The sequence below is a fragment of the Chiloscyllium plagiosum genome, chromosome 23 (assembly GCF_004010195.1).
Source record: "Chiloscyllium plagiosum isolate BGI_BamShark_2017 chromosome 23, ASM401019v2, whole genome shotgun sequence".
NCBI lineage: Eukaryota > Metazoa > Chordata > Chondrichthyes > Orectolobiformes > Hemiscylliidae > Chiloscyllium > Chiloscyllium plagiosum.
The window spans coordinates 27,422,412-27,436,324 of NC_057732.1; the positions used below are offsets into that span (position 1 = coordinate 27,422,412).

General features: G+C 38.5%; 1 protein-coding gene across 2 annotated transcripts in view; it reads left to right on the forward strand.

The window, feature by feature from the left end:
• mov10l1 (Mov10 like RISC complex RNA helicase 1) overlaps positions 1-13,913 on the forward strand; it is a 74,219-nt gene that overhangs the window by 14,682 nt on the left and 45,624 nt on the right. For both annotated transcript variants that reach the window (XM_043713732.1, XM_043713733.1), the window contains exons 4-7: positions 2,034-2,162; positions 3,533-3,704; positions 7,865-7,977; positions 11,007-11,197. In XM_043713732.1, the coding sequence (XP_043569667.1) occupies positions 2,034-2,162; positions 3,533-3,704; positions 7,865-7,977; positions 11,007-11,197 (605 nt within the window). The remainder of the gene's footprint in view (positions 1-2,033; positions 2,163-3,532; positions 3,705-7,864; positions 7,978-11,006; positions 11,198-13,913) is intronic.

The window sequence follows — 13,913 nt, forward strand, 5'->3', positions numbered from 1 at the left end:
ACTACTCAGACCCCTTGGCATCATGGTAGCCCACAAACCCATCAACACACTAAAACAGCAGCTAATAAACTTGAAAGACCCTATACAGGCAACAATCAAAAATAATGTCATTTTCAAAATACCATGCAAGAACTGTAACAAACACTACATTGGACAAACAGGCAGAAAACCAGGATACATGAACATCAACTAGCCAACATCAAAACGACATGACTCTGTCTCACTAGTATCCTTCTATACAGATAAGGAAGGACACCACTTTGACTGGGACAACACATCCATGCTAGGACAAGCCAGATAGAGACATGCGAATTCCTAGAAGCATGGCATTCCAACTGGAACTCTTATCAACAAATACTTCGACTTGGACCTCATTTTTACCACCCCCTGAGAAAAAGAATGGAAAATGACTGCAACTAAGGCAATGACATCACCAACCCAAGGAAACCCAAACATTTAAATAGAAAGCAGGAAACATCCAGCAGTGCTTTGTCCGGAGGCTCACTGAAGATGTTACATAGTATGGTGATGAAAAGTCTGAAAATGAACCTTCCAGCTCAGCAAGCAAACCTACATCCAGCACCTCAACCTGAGCTACAAATCTTCTCAAAACTGGCATTTTCAATGCATTATTAAACAGTCATTATGATTTTAATTTTTTTTTGTTGTAAGGTTAAACTCACAACTGCCTTTAATGGTCTCAAATGGCATGACTTCTCCCAAAAGTGTCCCTGCATCTGTCAATTCTGCCTCTGTAAACAACTCTGGCAGCTTTATACTTCTCCAGAAAACTGTGAAACCATACATCATGATTTGGGATATCCAGAATAGAGGCTCCAGTGACATTTTGGTAGATTGGAGACCCCCGCCAATACCCACCACCACCTCAGTCTTTGTACAAATCCAAGCCATTTTCTATTCTGATATCCTCTATGTTTAAAGTATATTCCCCTAAAAATTTTAACCACAAATAACTAGATTTGTTCACACTTGATATAGTTCATGAGTTGTAAAATCAATGTAAAACCAAGATGAGCAATATCTTTATTTCAGCACATAGGTTTTGAGTTTTCTTCCATTCTGAAATATCTCCATTCTCTTCCAAAATTAAAAGTAGAAGTTACAATTGCAGAAAATATGAAAAATAGATGGGAAATGCTCAAAATACATCTGTAATTTGTGTCTGTGACAAGAATAGGCCAGGATATGATGTCTTGAGTACTTATTCTTCCACAGCTATGCTGTCCTGTTTACTCATGTTGAATTCTTGGATGTTCCCTACCCCTGACTCTTACAGCACTTCTTTTTAATGCCTGTGTCACCAAGAAATATATCATCATCCATCCTTTCAGGAAAATCCATTGTTAATTCCTCCCTGTGCAAACCCAATACAATCTGTTGTCTCCCCACATGTGTGGCTTTGTGTTCCCATAGCACCAAAACAACTGAATCTCTGTTATAAACAGTATCCTCTGAGTAAGAGAATGATGCAATATCACTGCTGAATCTTTTTGACTGCTCTGCAGGCTTTGGCATAATCAACCATCCTCTTCCAAAATTGTACCTTAGTGCAGTTCAAAGCTCCCATTGTTTGATTCTATTATGTAAGCAGGTCTAGCTGGAGTGTCTGGCTGATTTCTCTACTTACCAATGTGCCATCACTGTGGACATCTATTCAATTATCGGTCCTTGATTTTGTCTGTGAAGAGTCTTGAGGCATTTTTTTCTAAGGATGAAGGAGCTTTATTAGTTAAATTGTTTATGCTGTACATATCGTACAGACCAATTTTTTTTAACACCGATAAATTGGTAACCGGTGTACAAACTGATGCTTCAAATCGTGATCAAGACTGTTTGACCAATATAGTACGAAGCTGATAACATTTTAATTGGTTACTTAATAGGGAATTATTCTGGTTGAAAAATTATGTTCAGCTGCAGATATTGTTCATTGTTTGTTCTGTGGCTAAAGATTTCTTTGTCTTCTCTGATATCACTCACATCCCTTATAATTATTTCCACCTGCATAAAAGTTGTTAACAAAAGCTCAGTCGCTCATGTTACGGATTGACGTGAGTGCCACCAGAAACACAATGCTCGGATTGAAAAAAAATTGGTGGACGACATGCATATTCAGTGAAGCAAAGCAAACTAATACAAAGTTAAATCTAAGCAAAGTTCTTAATCTTTTGAACAGATTTAACAGGTGGAGTTTTGAAGTCTTCTTTTCCTGCATAGTGTTGTTAGAATGCAAAACACATTATCCAACACCTATTGGAAGTGTAACACTATAAAAAAGAGAATTGGATGAAGATTTGGAGAAAACATATTGAGGAGTAAAGGGAGAATGGACAGAATGTGTAGAAATAGGATTCAAGTGCACAGCTCCACTCTAGAGTTGCTGTGTTTCTAAGAATCTCACTGATTTGAATTACCGTGCCTCACCAAATATGAAGTATCACGCCTGAACAAGTTGCATACAGATGTTTCTTTTAATCCTTGAATGACAACAGTTGAGTAAAAATACTGCTGATTGTCAAAATATACTTGTGTTTTTTTTTAATGGTAGTACGTACAGTAAAAAGCCAACCACGTAATTTGTTTGTAATTGCTTTGGATGCAGCCTCATTTCATTTCATTAACTTATAAATGTACCTTACTATCCCGAACTGACAAACCCTTTTCTCTGTCAATTTTGGTAGCATGTGAGGTCAGAGAGGCCAATGCTGGAGAATACACTGCAAGGTTTTCACCATTAGGTAATGGCGTAATGTTAGGTGAGGTGTGTTTTTGCTTGGTTCAAACATGGAAGTAATTCCCGTGTTCTACCCTTTCATCTCAAGCATGCAAGGAACTCTCCTATACATTTTTGTTATAACTTCATTTTCCACAGTTATCCTGCTACTTTGAAGCTGCTAGTTTGCCATGTCAAAGTCAGCATGGTACAGGAGTTACTTGGCCATGAGGTGTCCTTAAAATGAGTGATTTTAAAACGTTTGGGTAGTTTATTATCACAAAAGGGAAATGGTGATGTTAGTAATCTGATCAAACTGATTTGAAAGGTTTTATTATTTTGAAGTGGTGGCAAAGTTCTTACAGTTGCCAGAATATTCTGATTTGATGAGGCAAGACTTGCCAATCTAGATCCAGTATAAAGAATGCCTATCACCCACAGTCGCTCATGTTAAATACAGTTAATTTTTGCCTCTTTCCCCTAGATTATTTACATTTTTATTAGTTGCCAATAAATTGGCGGTTGCACATTTAAAATGTTGAATTCCTGGTCTAAAAGTATTCCAAAATTATTTACAAAAGTAAATTGGGTAACTGCCTAAATTCTCAAACCAGTTTTGGATGCAACTGTTTTTAATCTTAGCATTGTAGAATCATGTATGAATTTATGTTTTGTAGATCAGTTGCACAAATTATATATTTCAGTTGTTAAATGAGGATTTAAATTGCAAATATGCAAGATCAGATGATTGTTGAAAGCTTGAATTGATTTTGTTGATTTGTACATTTTTTAATTTAGGTGGAACCTGTAACTAATCAGTGGGAGGAGGATGATGATACTTGCAGTGCATACACATGCTCTCCAGCAGAAAACGAAACTCATTACTTGATGGGCAATGTAACTTCATGCACCAAGGATGGTGGCTACATTAATGAAACTATTTACTTCTCCATGGCAGATGTGTGTGAAGGTAAAAGTGCAGCCTTTTTTTTTGTTGTGTAAAAGTTGCACACAATTAGCTTCCAACTTCCTTCACTGCCGGTTGTATCTTTTAAGGTCCACAGCATATTTTATTTAAAAGGAACATGTATTGAATGTAAGGCATGTCCACGCTTTATAAATTGATTGTACGTTCATTTTTGTCAGTAATTGCTCCATTACTGACCTGAAAGTCTTTTCTAAAGAAGTGCGTAACTCCCTGTTCTTTGGGTAAGAAATGGGAAAGATCATATAGGATTACTTTTCTCAATTAGATTAAGTAAATCTGCTGGAAAGAATATCTGTGTAGAATGCCTCCAGCTGAATGACCTGCACACACAGTTGTGCTAGGTGGGGAAAGTCGGTAGCAGACCATTAGTGCTAAATTACACCTGCATTCTAGAAATAAAAGTTACGGTGCAGAAATGGTTTGTTTAGCTCAATCAGCCAATATAACCTTCTGTGTAGCATGAATCCTAATCTCTCCTCAGACATGCAGCACTTTCTGGTGTTTGTTTTCTCCTCATGCTTCTGAGAAGAGTGCTTGGATTTACTAAATGTATTATGTTGTCTCCCGTCAGCAATAATCAAATGTAGTTCTATTCCACATGACCTAGTTTCTGCTTCAATGAGAACCCAACTGAAGAAGGTAGTAGACTCCCTACAGTGTGGAAGTAGGTCATTCGATCCATCGAGTCCACACAGACCCTCTGAAGAGTGGCCCACCCAGACCCACCCTTCACTCTATCCCTGTAACTCTACATTTCCCATGGCTAATCCACCTAGTCTGCACATCTTTGGACTGTGGGAGGAAACCCACGCAGGGACAGGGAGAATGTGTAAACTCCACACGGAGAGTCGCCCAAGGATGGAATTGGACCCAGGCCCCTGGTGTTGCTAACCACTGTGCCACTCGTTGTAACCAAGAAATCCAGTAGGGAATTATGAAGAATTTACCTCACTTGTGGTTGCAAGAATGTAGAACATGCAGGAACAGGGAATATTTGAAAAGAAGAGTACAAGTATAAGAGCGAGAAGGGATTAAAGGATTATGTTAATATTGTTAGGTCAGCAAAGGGAGAAGGAGGCTTGAGTATGCCACGACTTCATAAGAAATTAAATCCATAGCAAGATGCAAGATATGGTCAGAAGGTGTAGTATCTGTGTGGGGAAAGTTGAGGAACTATAAAGGGGAAAAAAATAGGTTCTCTAGCAGCAGTCTGGATGATAAATGAGGAGATAGAGCATGTAAGATAGGCACTATTACAATAATCATGGGGATCTTCAATATTTAGATGGACTGGAAAAATAGATTGGTCGTGGTGCCCAGGAAAAGGACATTCCACAAGTCTTTTTTGGAGCAGCTTGTGGTAGAGCCCACTATGTAACTGGTAATTCTGGATTTAGTGATGTGTCGTTAGTCAGACTTGATTAGAGAGCTTAAGGTGAAGGAACCCCCTCGGGACCAGTGACCACAATATGAATGGAAATCTCCCTGGAGTTTGAGAGGGATAAGCTTGAATCAGATGTAACAGTATTACAATTGAGTAAAACTAACTATGAAAACATGAGGGAGGAGCTAGCCAGAGTTGATTGGAAATGGAGCCTAGCAGAGAAGATGGTGTAGTAACAATGGCAGGAGTTTGAGGGTAATTCAGGTGGCACAGCAGAAATTCATCGCAAGGAAGACTAAAGAAATAAAGGGGAGTAGAGGCAACCATGGCTGACAAGGGAAGTTAGGGACAGCATAAAAGCAAGAAAAAGCATAGAGTGGTGAAGATTAGTGAGAAGCTTTTACTGTTTTTTTTTTAGTTATCCTCTGCTGGTCTTAAAGGGTGAGAAGATGATATGAGGATAAACTAGCTAGTAATATAAAAAAGATCTTTTCAGATACATCGAGTGAGAGTGGACATTGGACCAGTGGAGAATGAGGCTGAAAAAGTAACAATGGGGAGCAAAGAAATGCTGGAGGAACTGAATAGATACTTTGCATCAGTCTTTATGGAAGGCATCAGTAGCATAACAGAAATTCAAGAAAGCTAAGGGGTAGAGATGAGTGTTGTGGCCATCACTACAGAAAAGGTGCTGGGAAAGCTGAACAGTTTGAAGGTGGGTAAATCACCTGGACCAAACTGATTACACCCTCTAATTCTAAAGGAGATGCGGAGGAGCTTATTGAGGCACATTGGTGATCTTCAGGAATCGCTGAAATCGGGAGAGGAGTGGAAAATGGCTAATGTAACTCCTCAGTTTAAGAAGGGAGGGAGGCAGAAGGTGGGATATTACAGGCTAGTTTGCCTGACAGTGGTCATTGGCAAGATTTTAGAGTTCATTATTAAGAACAAGTTTGCAGAGTATGTGGAAGTGTATGGTAAAATAGGGCTGAGTCAGCACCACTTCGTCAAAGGGAGGTCATGCCTGATAAATCTGTTAGTATTCTTTGAGCAAGTTTGAAAAGAAAGAGCCAGTGAATGTGGTTTGTTAGGATTTTCTGGATTCCTTTTGACATGATCTGCCCAGGAGGCTGCTAAATAAGTTAAAAGGCTTGTTAGGGGTAAGGGACAGGCATGGATAGAAGATTAGCTGACTGACAGAAGTCAGATTGAGGATAAATTAGTCTTTTTCAGGATAACTAATGTGGTTCCACAGGGATCAGTATTGGACTACAAATATTCAAGTTATATATTAATGACCTGGACAGAGGAACTGAAGGCATTGTTACTAAGTTTGCAGATGACACAAAGATAGGTGGAGGGACACGTAGTATTTATATGTAGTAAGCTGCAAAAGGACTTGGATAGGCTAGGAAAGAGGGAAAGAAATGGCAGATGGAATTCAATGTAGGAAATTAAGAAGCTGAGGCTATTATAAATCTCTGATCAGACTGCACTTGGAATATTTTTAACAGTTATGGATCCTATAACTAAGGAAGGATATTCTGGCCGTGGAAGTGATCCAGAAGATGTTTATAAAAATAATTCCAGGAATGAAGAGCTTGTCATGTGAGGACGACTCTGAATTTGTAATTGATGGAGCTTAGAAGAATGAGGGGGGAAACTTACAGAATACTGAGAAGCCTGCATAGAGTGGATGTGGAGAAGCTGGTTCCATTAGTAGGAGAGACTAGGACTTGAGGGCACGGCTTAACAGTGAAGGGACGACCCTTTAGGTCTGAGATGAGGAGGAATCTCTTTAGCCAAATGATACAGAATCTGAAGAATTCATTGCTACAGAGAGCTGTGGAGGTCAAGTAATTGAGTATCTTTAAGGCAGTGATGAGTTCTTGATTAGTAAGTGGATCAAGAGTTACAGGGAGAATGGGATTGAAAAATATTGTCAAATAGCAGAGCAGACTCAATGGGCTGAATGGTCTAATTCTGCTCCTATAACTTATCGTCTTAAAAAATTGATTGGTCTGAACGTCTGGTTTTCATGCCCAACATTTTGTTTCTTTCTTACATGCTTTAGTTCCTTTCACCACCAGAGTCACAGAAACCGTGCTGTCTGGAGCTGTGGCTGAGGTTGTGAAGGCAAAAACAAAATCAGTTGCAAGAGTTTGTCTTTAATTTACAATTAACATCACACAGAATAAATCAACATCAGATTTTTAGCTTTGGAGTTCGTGAGTCAATTTTTGTCACAAATGAATGATGAACAAAAGTAAACCAAACATAATTAAACTTCTTGTCTCATTTGGAGCCATGCACACACACAAAAAATTAAAACTATCTCCATGTGCTAGCTACAGAAGCCTGTCCAACCTTCAGTTTCATTCCTTTATGCTGTGTGAGGGTCTTGCTGCCCAGAAAGGAAACTAGCTGTACCAAATATATTTTTGTGCTCCACACAGACTTGTGATAGACTTCTAATTTGAGGTGTAAGGGTTGTGACACTCTAGGTCTGGGGTGGCACAGCTAGTTAACAACACAATCTTATGTCACTTCTAGACTGATTGCAGAGCCTTTTTGACGGTGGTAAGAGTGCAAAGTGAATAATTTGCAGTTTAAAAACACTGCCAATCCACAAATGAAAATCATCTGAAAGTAAATTATGAAGGCTTGCTTAGAGTACTTCTATCTGGGTCACTGAGAATCTTGCTCACATCTATTTGGACAAGTTTAAGTACAAAAGTGCTACTGATTTATTTTCCAGGTTTTCAGCCATATAAAGGTGACTGGGTACAGGCCCAATACTCTATTGAACCAACAACTTGGAAAAGCCAAGCCCACTGCCTGAAACCACTTCGATATAAAAGAGTTGATAAAGTAAGTACTAATTAAAGATGCAAAGACTCTTATTGCTTTTTTTAAAAAAACAACTGAAACAAGTTGCAATCTAAAAACATAAATTGAACTAATAATTTAGAGCAACAGGTAATTTATATTTGAAAATATTTTTGCAGATGTAAATATCTGTTGGGTTTACAGTAAGACCATTTTTACGTGCCCGGGACACACTCCAGATACTTCAATTTACGTTTTGCTTTTAAATCTCAAACTTACCTTAACTAAACCCTGTATCTTTTAACACTTCTGCTCTCCCTTTTATCAAGCAACACAATTTAGTCAGCCATGCCTCCCTTTTGTTTTAAGTGAAGGATTATAGAGCTAAAGGAGAGAATGCATAAGGAAAATACCAAGATGATACCAGAACTGCAAAATCATATCTATTGAAAGATGAACAGGCTCAGTCTTTTCTGAGGGATGAGTTTAAAGGAGTCTTCAAAATTACTGAAATATTTCAAAAGACAAGAGACAGAGTTCACTTATGGAAACCTCTCTACCCGAGCGCAAAAAGAAATAACAGACAAAACTTTGTGATTTGTCTGACATCACACAGCTACTATAGCTTTTAATATCAGGGACCCTGAGAAATTACTGTGGACTATCTCTCCTCCTTGGAGTGGGAGATGAGATGACAACTTAGTTTTAACATATCAAATTGCTATGGATGCTAGAAAACCAACAACCTCAGAAAAATATTTTGATAAATACTTGAAAAGGAAAAATAAGTCGCTGGGCTTTGGTTAAAGAGTGAGTTGGTGTGGGACTAATTATTAGAAAGAATTTTCAAAGCAAATTAACATTGTTCTATGCTGTAAGATTTGATAACTGTGTGTGAAGTCTAATTGCTGGTGTGAGGAATAGGAGTGAGAAATTTGGTGCCTTAAATGTGCTTCGCTAGTCTCTAAGAGCATTGTTGATCTGTGTGGCATTGACTACACGGTCTAACCCAGCCTCAAATATCAATGATCCCATCTCTCTTGCTCCCGAAGGGACCCAGTTTTAAATACCAATGAGCATCTGAGACAGGAATTTTCTCCCAATCGCCATCTTAAGTGGAAAACCTCATATTATGAAGATGTGCAGTACTCTAGCATAGAATAGAATAGTCATTTATTGTCACTTGTAGTTTTACTGAAAATACAGTGAAAATTGTTTAAGTTGCCATATTCCAGTGCCTTTATTAATAACAGAAATTCAGGGTGTCGTGATCTGGGTGTTCTTGTGCATAAATTACAATAGATTAATATGCAGGTACAGCAAGTCACTAGGGGTGCTCATAGAATGTTATCATTACTGGAATGGGCAAGCTGGCTTGTGAAGAAAGGTTGAACAGGCTAGGCTTGTATCTAATAGAATTTAGAGTTAGAAATGACTTGATTGAAACATAATAGGATCCTGAGGAATCTGAGGGGTAGATGTGGAGAGGTTGTTTGTCACTGTTTAAAAGTCAGGGGTTGTTCACTTAAAATAAGAGATAAAGCAATTTTTTCTCCACTGAGGTTTTCTGTAACTCAAGTCACTATGCAGACATCAGCACTCAAGCTCCAAGAATGCACCTGGAACAATTTCCTTAGATGCATCAACTCACAACCCAAATGCCCAAGACAATAGTTCTGATACCTGTACCCCAACAAGATCATGATATTGTTCATGACTTTTCAAGGGCTATACTTTAGGGCCATATTCTGGGCGAGTTTCCCTGGTTTGTTACTGTTCACTTGGGTGAGGAGAGATGAACTGACTCCATCCCTCGTTATTCACCCATTCTTGGGTAGGTTGCAGCAAGGTTAAGTTAGAGAGGCGTCCTTTCCTAGTGCACACCTTCTTCCAGATGCAAATGCACTTGGGTTGAAAAATGCCAACAAAACAGGTTTTTTTAAATTACAAGAAGTGTAACTTTATGAATGACTGTACAAGAAAATATAACACAGCGCAAACACAGTAGAATTAAGAGATTAATCCAAAAAGATGAAAGGTTTTAAAAGACAGAGATAGGAATCAGTCTCTGACATGTTAGCAAAAAGCACTTAATAGAATGTCGCATCTTTTGTAGTGGAGATTACTGTTAGTGTTCACAGTGGTAGATGAAGTCAGCCTCACGATCTTTAGTTGTGCAGGTTAGTTGAGATTCTGTAGTTCTGCCACCTTTTGATTATGATTGCATTCCATGATTCTGGATGAGGAAAGATTCCTTCGTTGCCTGATTCTCTCTCTTTTTTTAATGACTTCCAGCACTCAGTGTCACAAGGTCTTTACCTACACCACATTGACCAGGAGTTATTTCTTCAACTGTGACCTTTACAGCACACCAACAGGCAGTATGTACATGAGAATGTTCGGTCTCACCAGTCCACTGCAGTAGAGTTCAAATTGGCTAATAGCTGTCCTTGTGTATGCCTGGAAAGTAAAAACAAGTCTGCAAGAAGTGGCTTACTACCAAGAGAGGAGAGATAGTTGTCCTCCCCCTTGTCTTCTCTTGTTAAGTCTTATCCTGTTTTCCCTGATAATTTACATACACAACATTCCATTGGCTTCACTTTGCCAGACAGTCACTGAATTCTCAAGGCAAGTCATATTAGATCCAAAATGTTGACTGCTTTTCTTTCTCTACAGCTGCTGATATTAATGTCTTCGATTTTGCTCTTCCACACATGTGGAATCTTTGTAGTTCCTTCTAAGTTCACCTCTCAGAAAATAAATCCAATCAGTTCGTTCTCCATTAAGCATATCTTCAAGCTTCTGGTATCATGCTTGTAAATATTTGTTCTTTCATACTCCAGTGTGACTATACATTTTACTTAATATGGCCACCAGAATTGTACACGGTGTGGTATATTGTTGCTGCTAAATTTATGCTTTTGCAAACAATGTTACTGCTCAATGGGAATAAAATTACATTCTGCACAACCTGGAAACAATATTTGTGTTGGTAGAAAATTTCTCGTGTAACTTTTCATATCTGCACAACTGGTCAGAATGAGTATTATTGTTGCATTTCTTGTTTGAAGGTACCAATAACTCAAATTCTTCATCGAGGTGGTGTAGTGGATGACATTATATTCTTCACTCTTGATTCTCTCCGAATGCCGCAACTTTATGTGCCCAAAAAAGATGATTTGGTTAATGTAGTGATTATTGAAAGTAATCAGTCTTTATACCAGTGGAGAGCTTTATGCATTGGACCTGCAAACAAAGAAAGGTATGCTATAATCAAGCCTCACAATTATACTGATGTGTTTGCCAAATGTTTGTTCACTTACTTGTTTTTAAATATTACCATTCGGACTGCTTTGTGTACTGTTCTGTCAAATGGACTGTTGGTCCATTAATGCTTTGTCAACTGGCAATAGGTTAACAGGAATGTTTGATCTTTCTTCCTTTTTTTTTCATGAGACATTGCTATCACTGGTAAGGCCAACACTTGTTGCCTGACCTCAATTTCCCTTGAGAAGATGGTGGTGAGATGCCTTCTTGAATGCCTGGAATCCATCAGCTATAGGTACGCTGGGTATAATTAGGAAGAGTATTCCAGGATTTTGATCCAGTGAGAAATAAAACAGCAATACTATTCCCCATCGGGTGGCAGTGTTCCCATGTATCCACTGTTCCCATGTATCCACTGTTCCCATGTATCCACTGTTCCCATGTATCCACTGTTCCTGTTGTTCAAAGTGCTACTGGTCACAGATTTGAAAGGTGCTTGAAAGAGTCTTGGTGAATTGCTGTAGTGCAACTTCTGTGAGTTGCAAACTGATGTGTCAGTGGTGGAAGAGTGAATCCTTGTTTCAGAATTTTGAGTTGTGAATGGTACTGGGCCTTCTGCAATCACCAGTAAACATCCTTATTTCTGACCCCCCTGATGAGGGGGACATCATTGAAATAATTGAAGATTTTTGGTCCTAGGACACAAACTTGAGGATCTCCTGCACTGATATTCTGGAACTGAGAGCCACAAACAACCATCTTCATTTGTTCCGGTTATGACTGTAACCAGCAGAGTGTTTCTCAGTGATTCCCATTGACTTCATTCATTAAATGGTACTTTGACAGCAAAGGCGCTCTCACTTCCCTTCTCCCGTTCAGTTCTTGTGGCCCAATTTTAACCAACTCTATAATGAGGTCAGGAATCAAGTCTCCCTGCCAGAACCCAAACTGAACATTAGTGAGCAGGGTATTGCTTTGTCTGCTATTTGATAGCACTGTTGACAACTCCTTGCATCATTTTGCTGACAACTGATGGAGTGATAGTTGACCAGATTGGATTTATCCTGCTTTTTTATGGGTAGGACATAACTGGACAATTCTCCACATGTTGACTTGATGCTACTGAATACAGCAGTGATGAGACAACTTGACCAGGGCAGTGGCTTTTCTTTGTCCATCACTCCGAGACAATTATTTACATCCTTATATCGTGCATTGAGTTGGTTGAAGACTGGGATCTGTGAAACTGGAGACCTGAGCAGGTGCTGGGATGGATCATCCACTCATAACTTACTGACAATGATTGCAAATGTTTCAGCCTTGCCTCTGGACTGATGTGCTGGATTTTCTCCTGCATTGAGGATTGAGGAGGCTCCTCCTTGGGTTAGTTGTTTAAATGTGCTGTTATGTAGGCTTCATTTTTTTTTGACAATTGGTGAAAATGGATAGATTTAAAGTTCTGTGGAAACCAGGATTGTTTTGTTTTTTAATATGGTCACTTTGGAGCATTTTTAACAAGGCATTTCTTGGGAATCACTTAGTTTCAGCCAATTGCTAGACTTGTTTGTTGGAGGTCACCTGCCTCGGCTTAAAGCTCCCAGAGAGCTGATATCTGTTTAAAAGTATCTTAGATGCAGGTGGAGTTGGTGTCCAGCCAGCTAAAGGAAAGAAACTTCCCAGCTGAACTTATCTGTTCTTGCATCCTTGTGCTTTCAGTGTGGTATCAGGAAAAAAAAACTAACTTGGTTTCTGGCATGGGAAATCTCTGAGGGTGTTTGTCTTAATATTTCCTGAACAAATGCAATGTCAAAAATAATATAGATGATTAAATTGAACATATCACCTGGACCCTGTGCTTTGGTATTTAACTTTTTTTTAAAACAGAAATCCAGACATCTGTTGAGTCTTTGAAATAAATGCCAAAGACTATTGTACATCCAGTGATCTGTGATGTCAATGATCTGTTCAAATTTGCCAAAACTCCAGAATGACAGCTATCTGAACAGTCCACATCTTATACTTTTTGTCTTCAAGAACTAACCATTATTGGCCGAAAGTGTGTTTTTTTTCCAAAGCGAATATCCCATTTTCCTTTACCTAGTGTGTACATCAGGTTATTCCGAAGTAAAATATTTGTATTCGTAAATATTTGTACATTTATAACTATACTCTATTAACCAGTTTGGCATATTCATTGAATGTGTTTTATCATGTAATAAATCGGAATAATTTTGCTTCTATTAAAGAAACCTGGTTGATCAGTCTTTTATTTTAAAACCTAATATAGAATTGGCCTACAGAGCTTTGATCTGATCTACTGGTTGTGGGATTGTATAGCTCTACCTTTTTTATACCACTTCCTCTGTTGGACATGCATGAAATCCTGTGTTATGGCGGTCACCAGGTTGATACCTCACTTAATTTATCATTGCTTCTCTAATTTGCTTCTTTATTTTCAGAAAAGTGAACATTTTCACACCTTGTGGTCTTTTGTTTTTCCTAGAGACTTCTTTACGATAATGCTAATTTAAAGTTCTTCACATTATACCAAAGATTTTAGGCTTAATGTTTTAAAGTGATGCTATAGTGCATAAACAAGCTTTTGAAAACTGAACATTCTTTCCTTACAGTAAAAGAGCTAAAGAAAGCAATTAGGAGTTTTATAGCATTTAACCAGTTGCTGAAATGTAGAATATCCTAATAGATTCTTT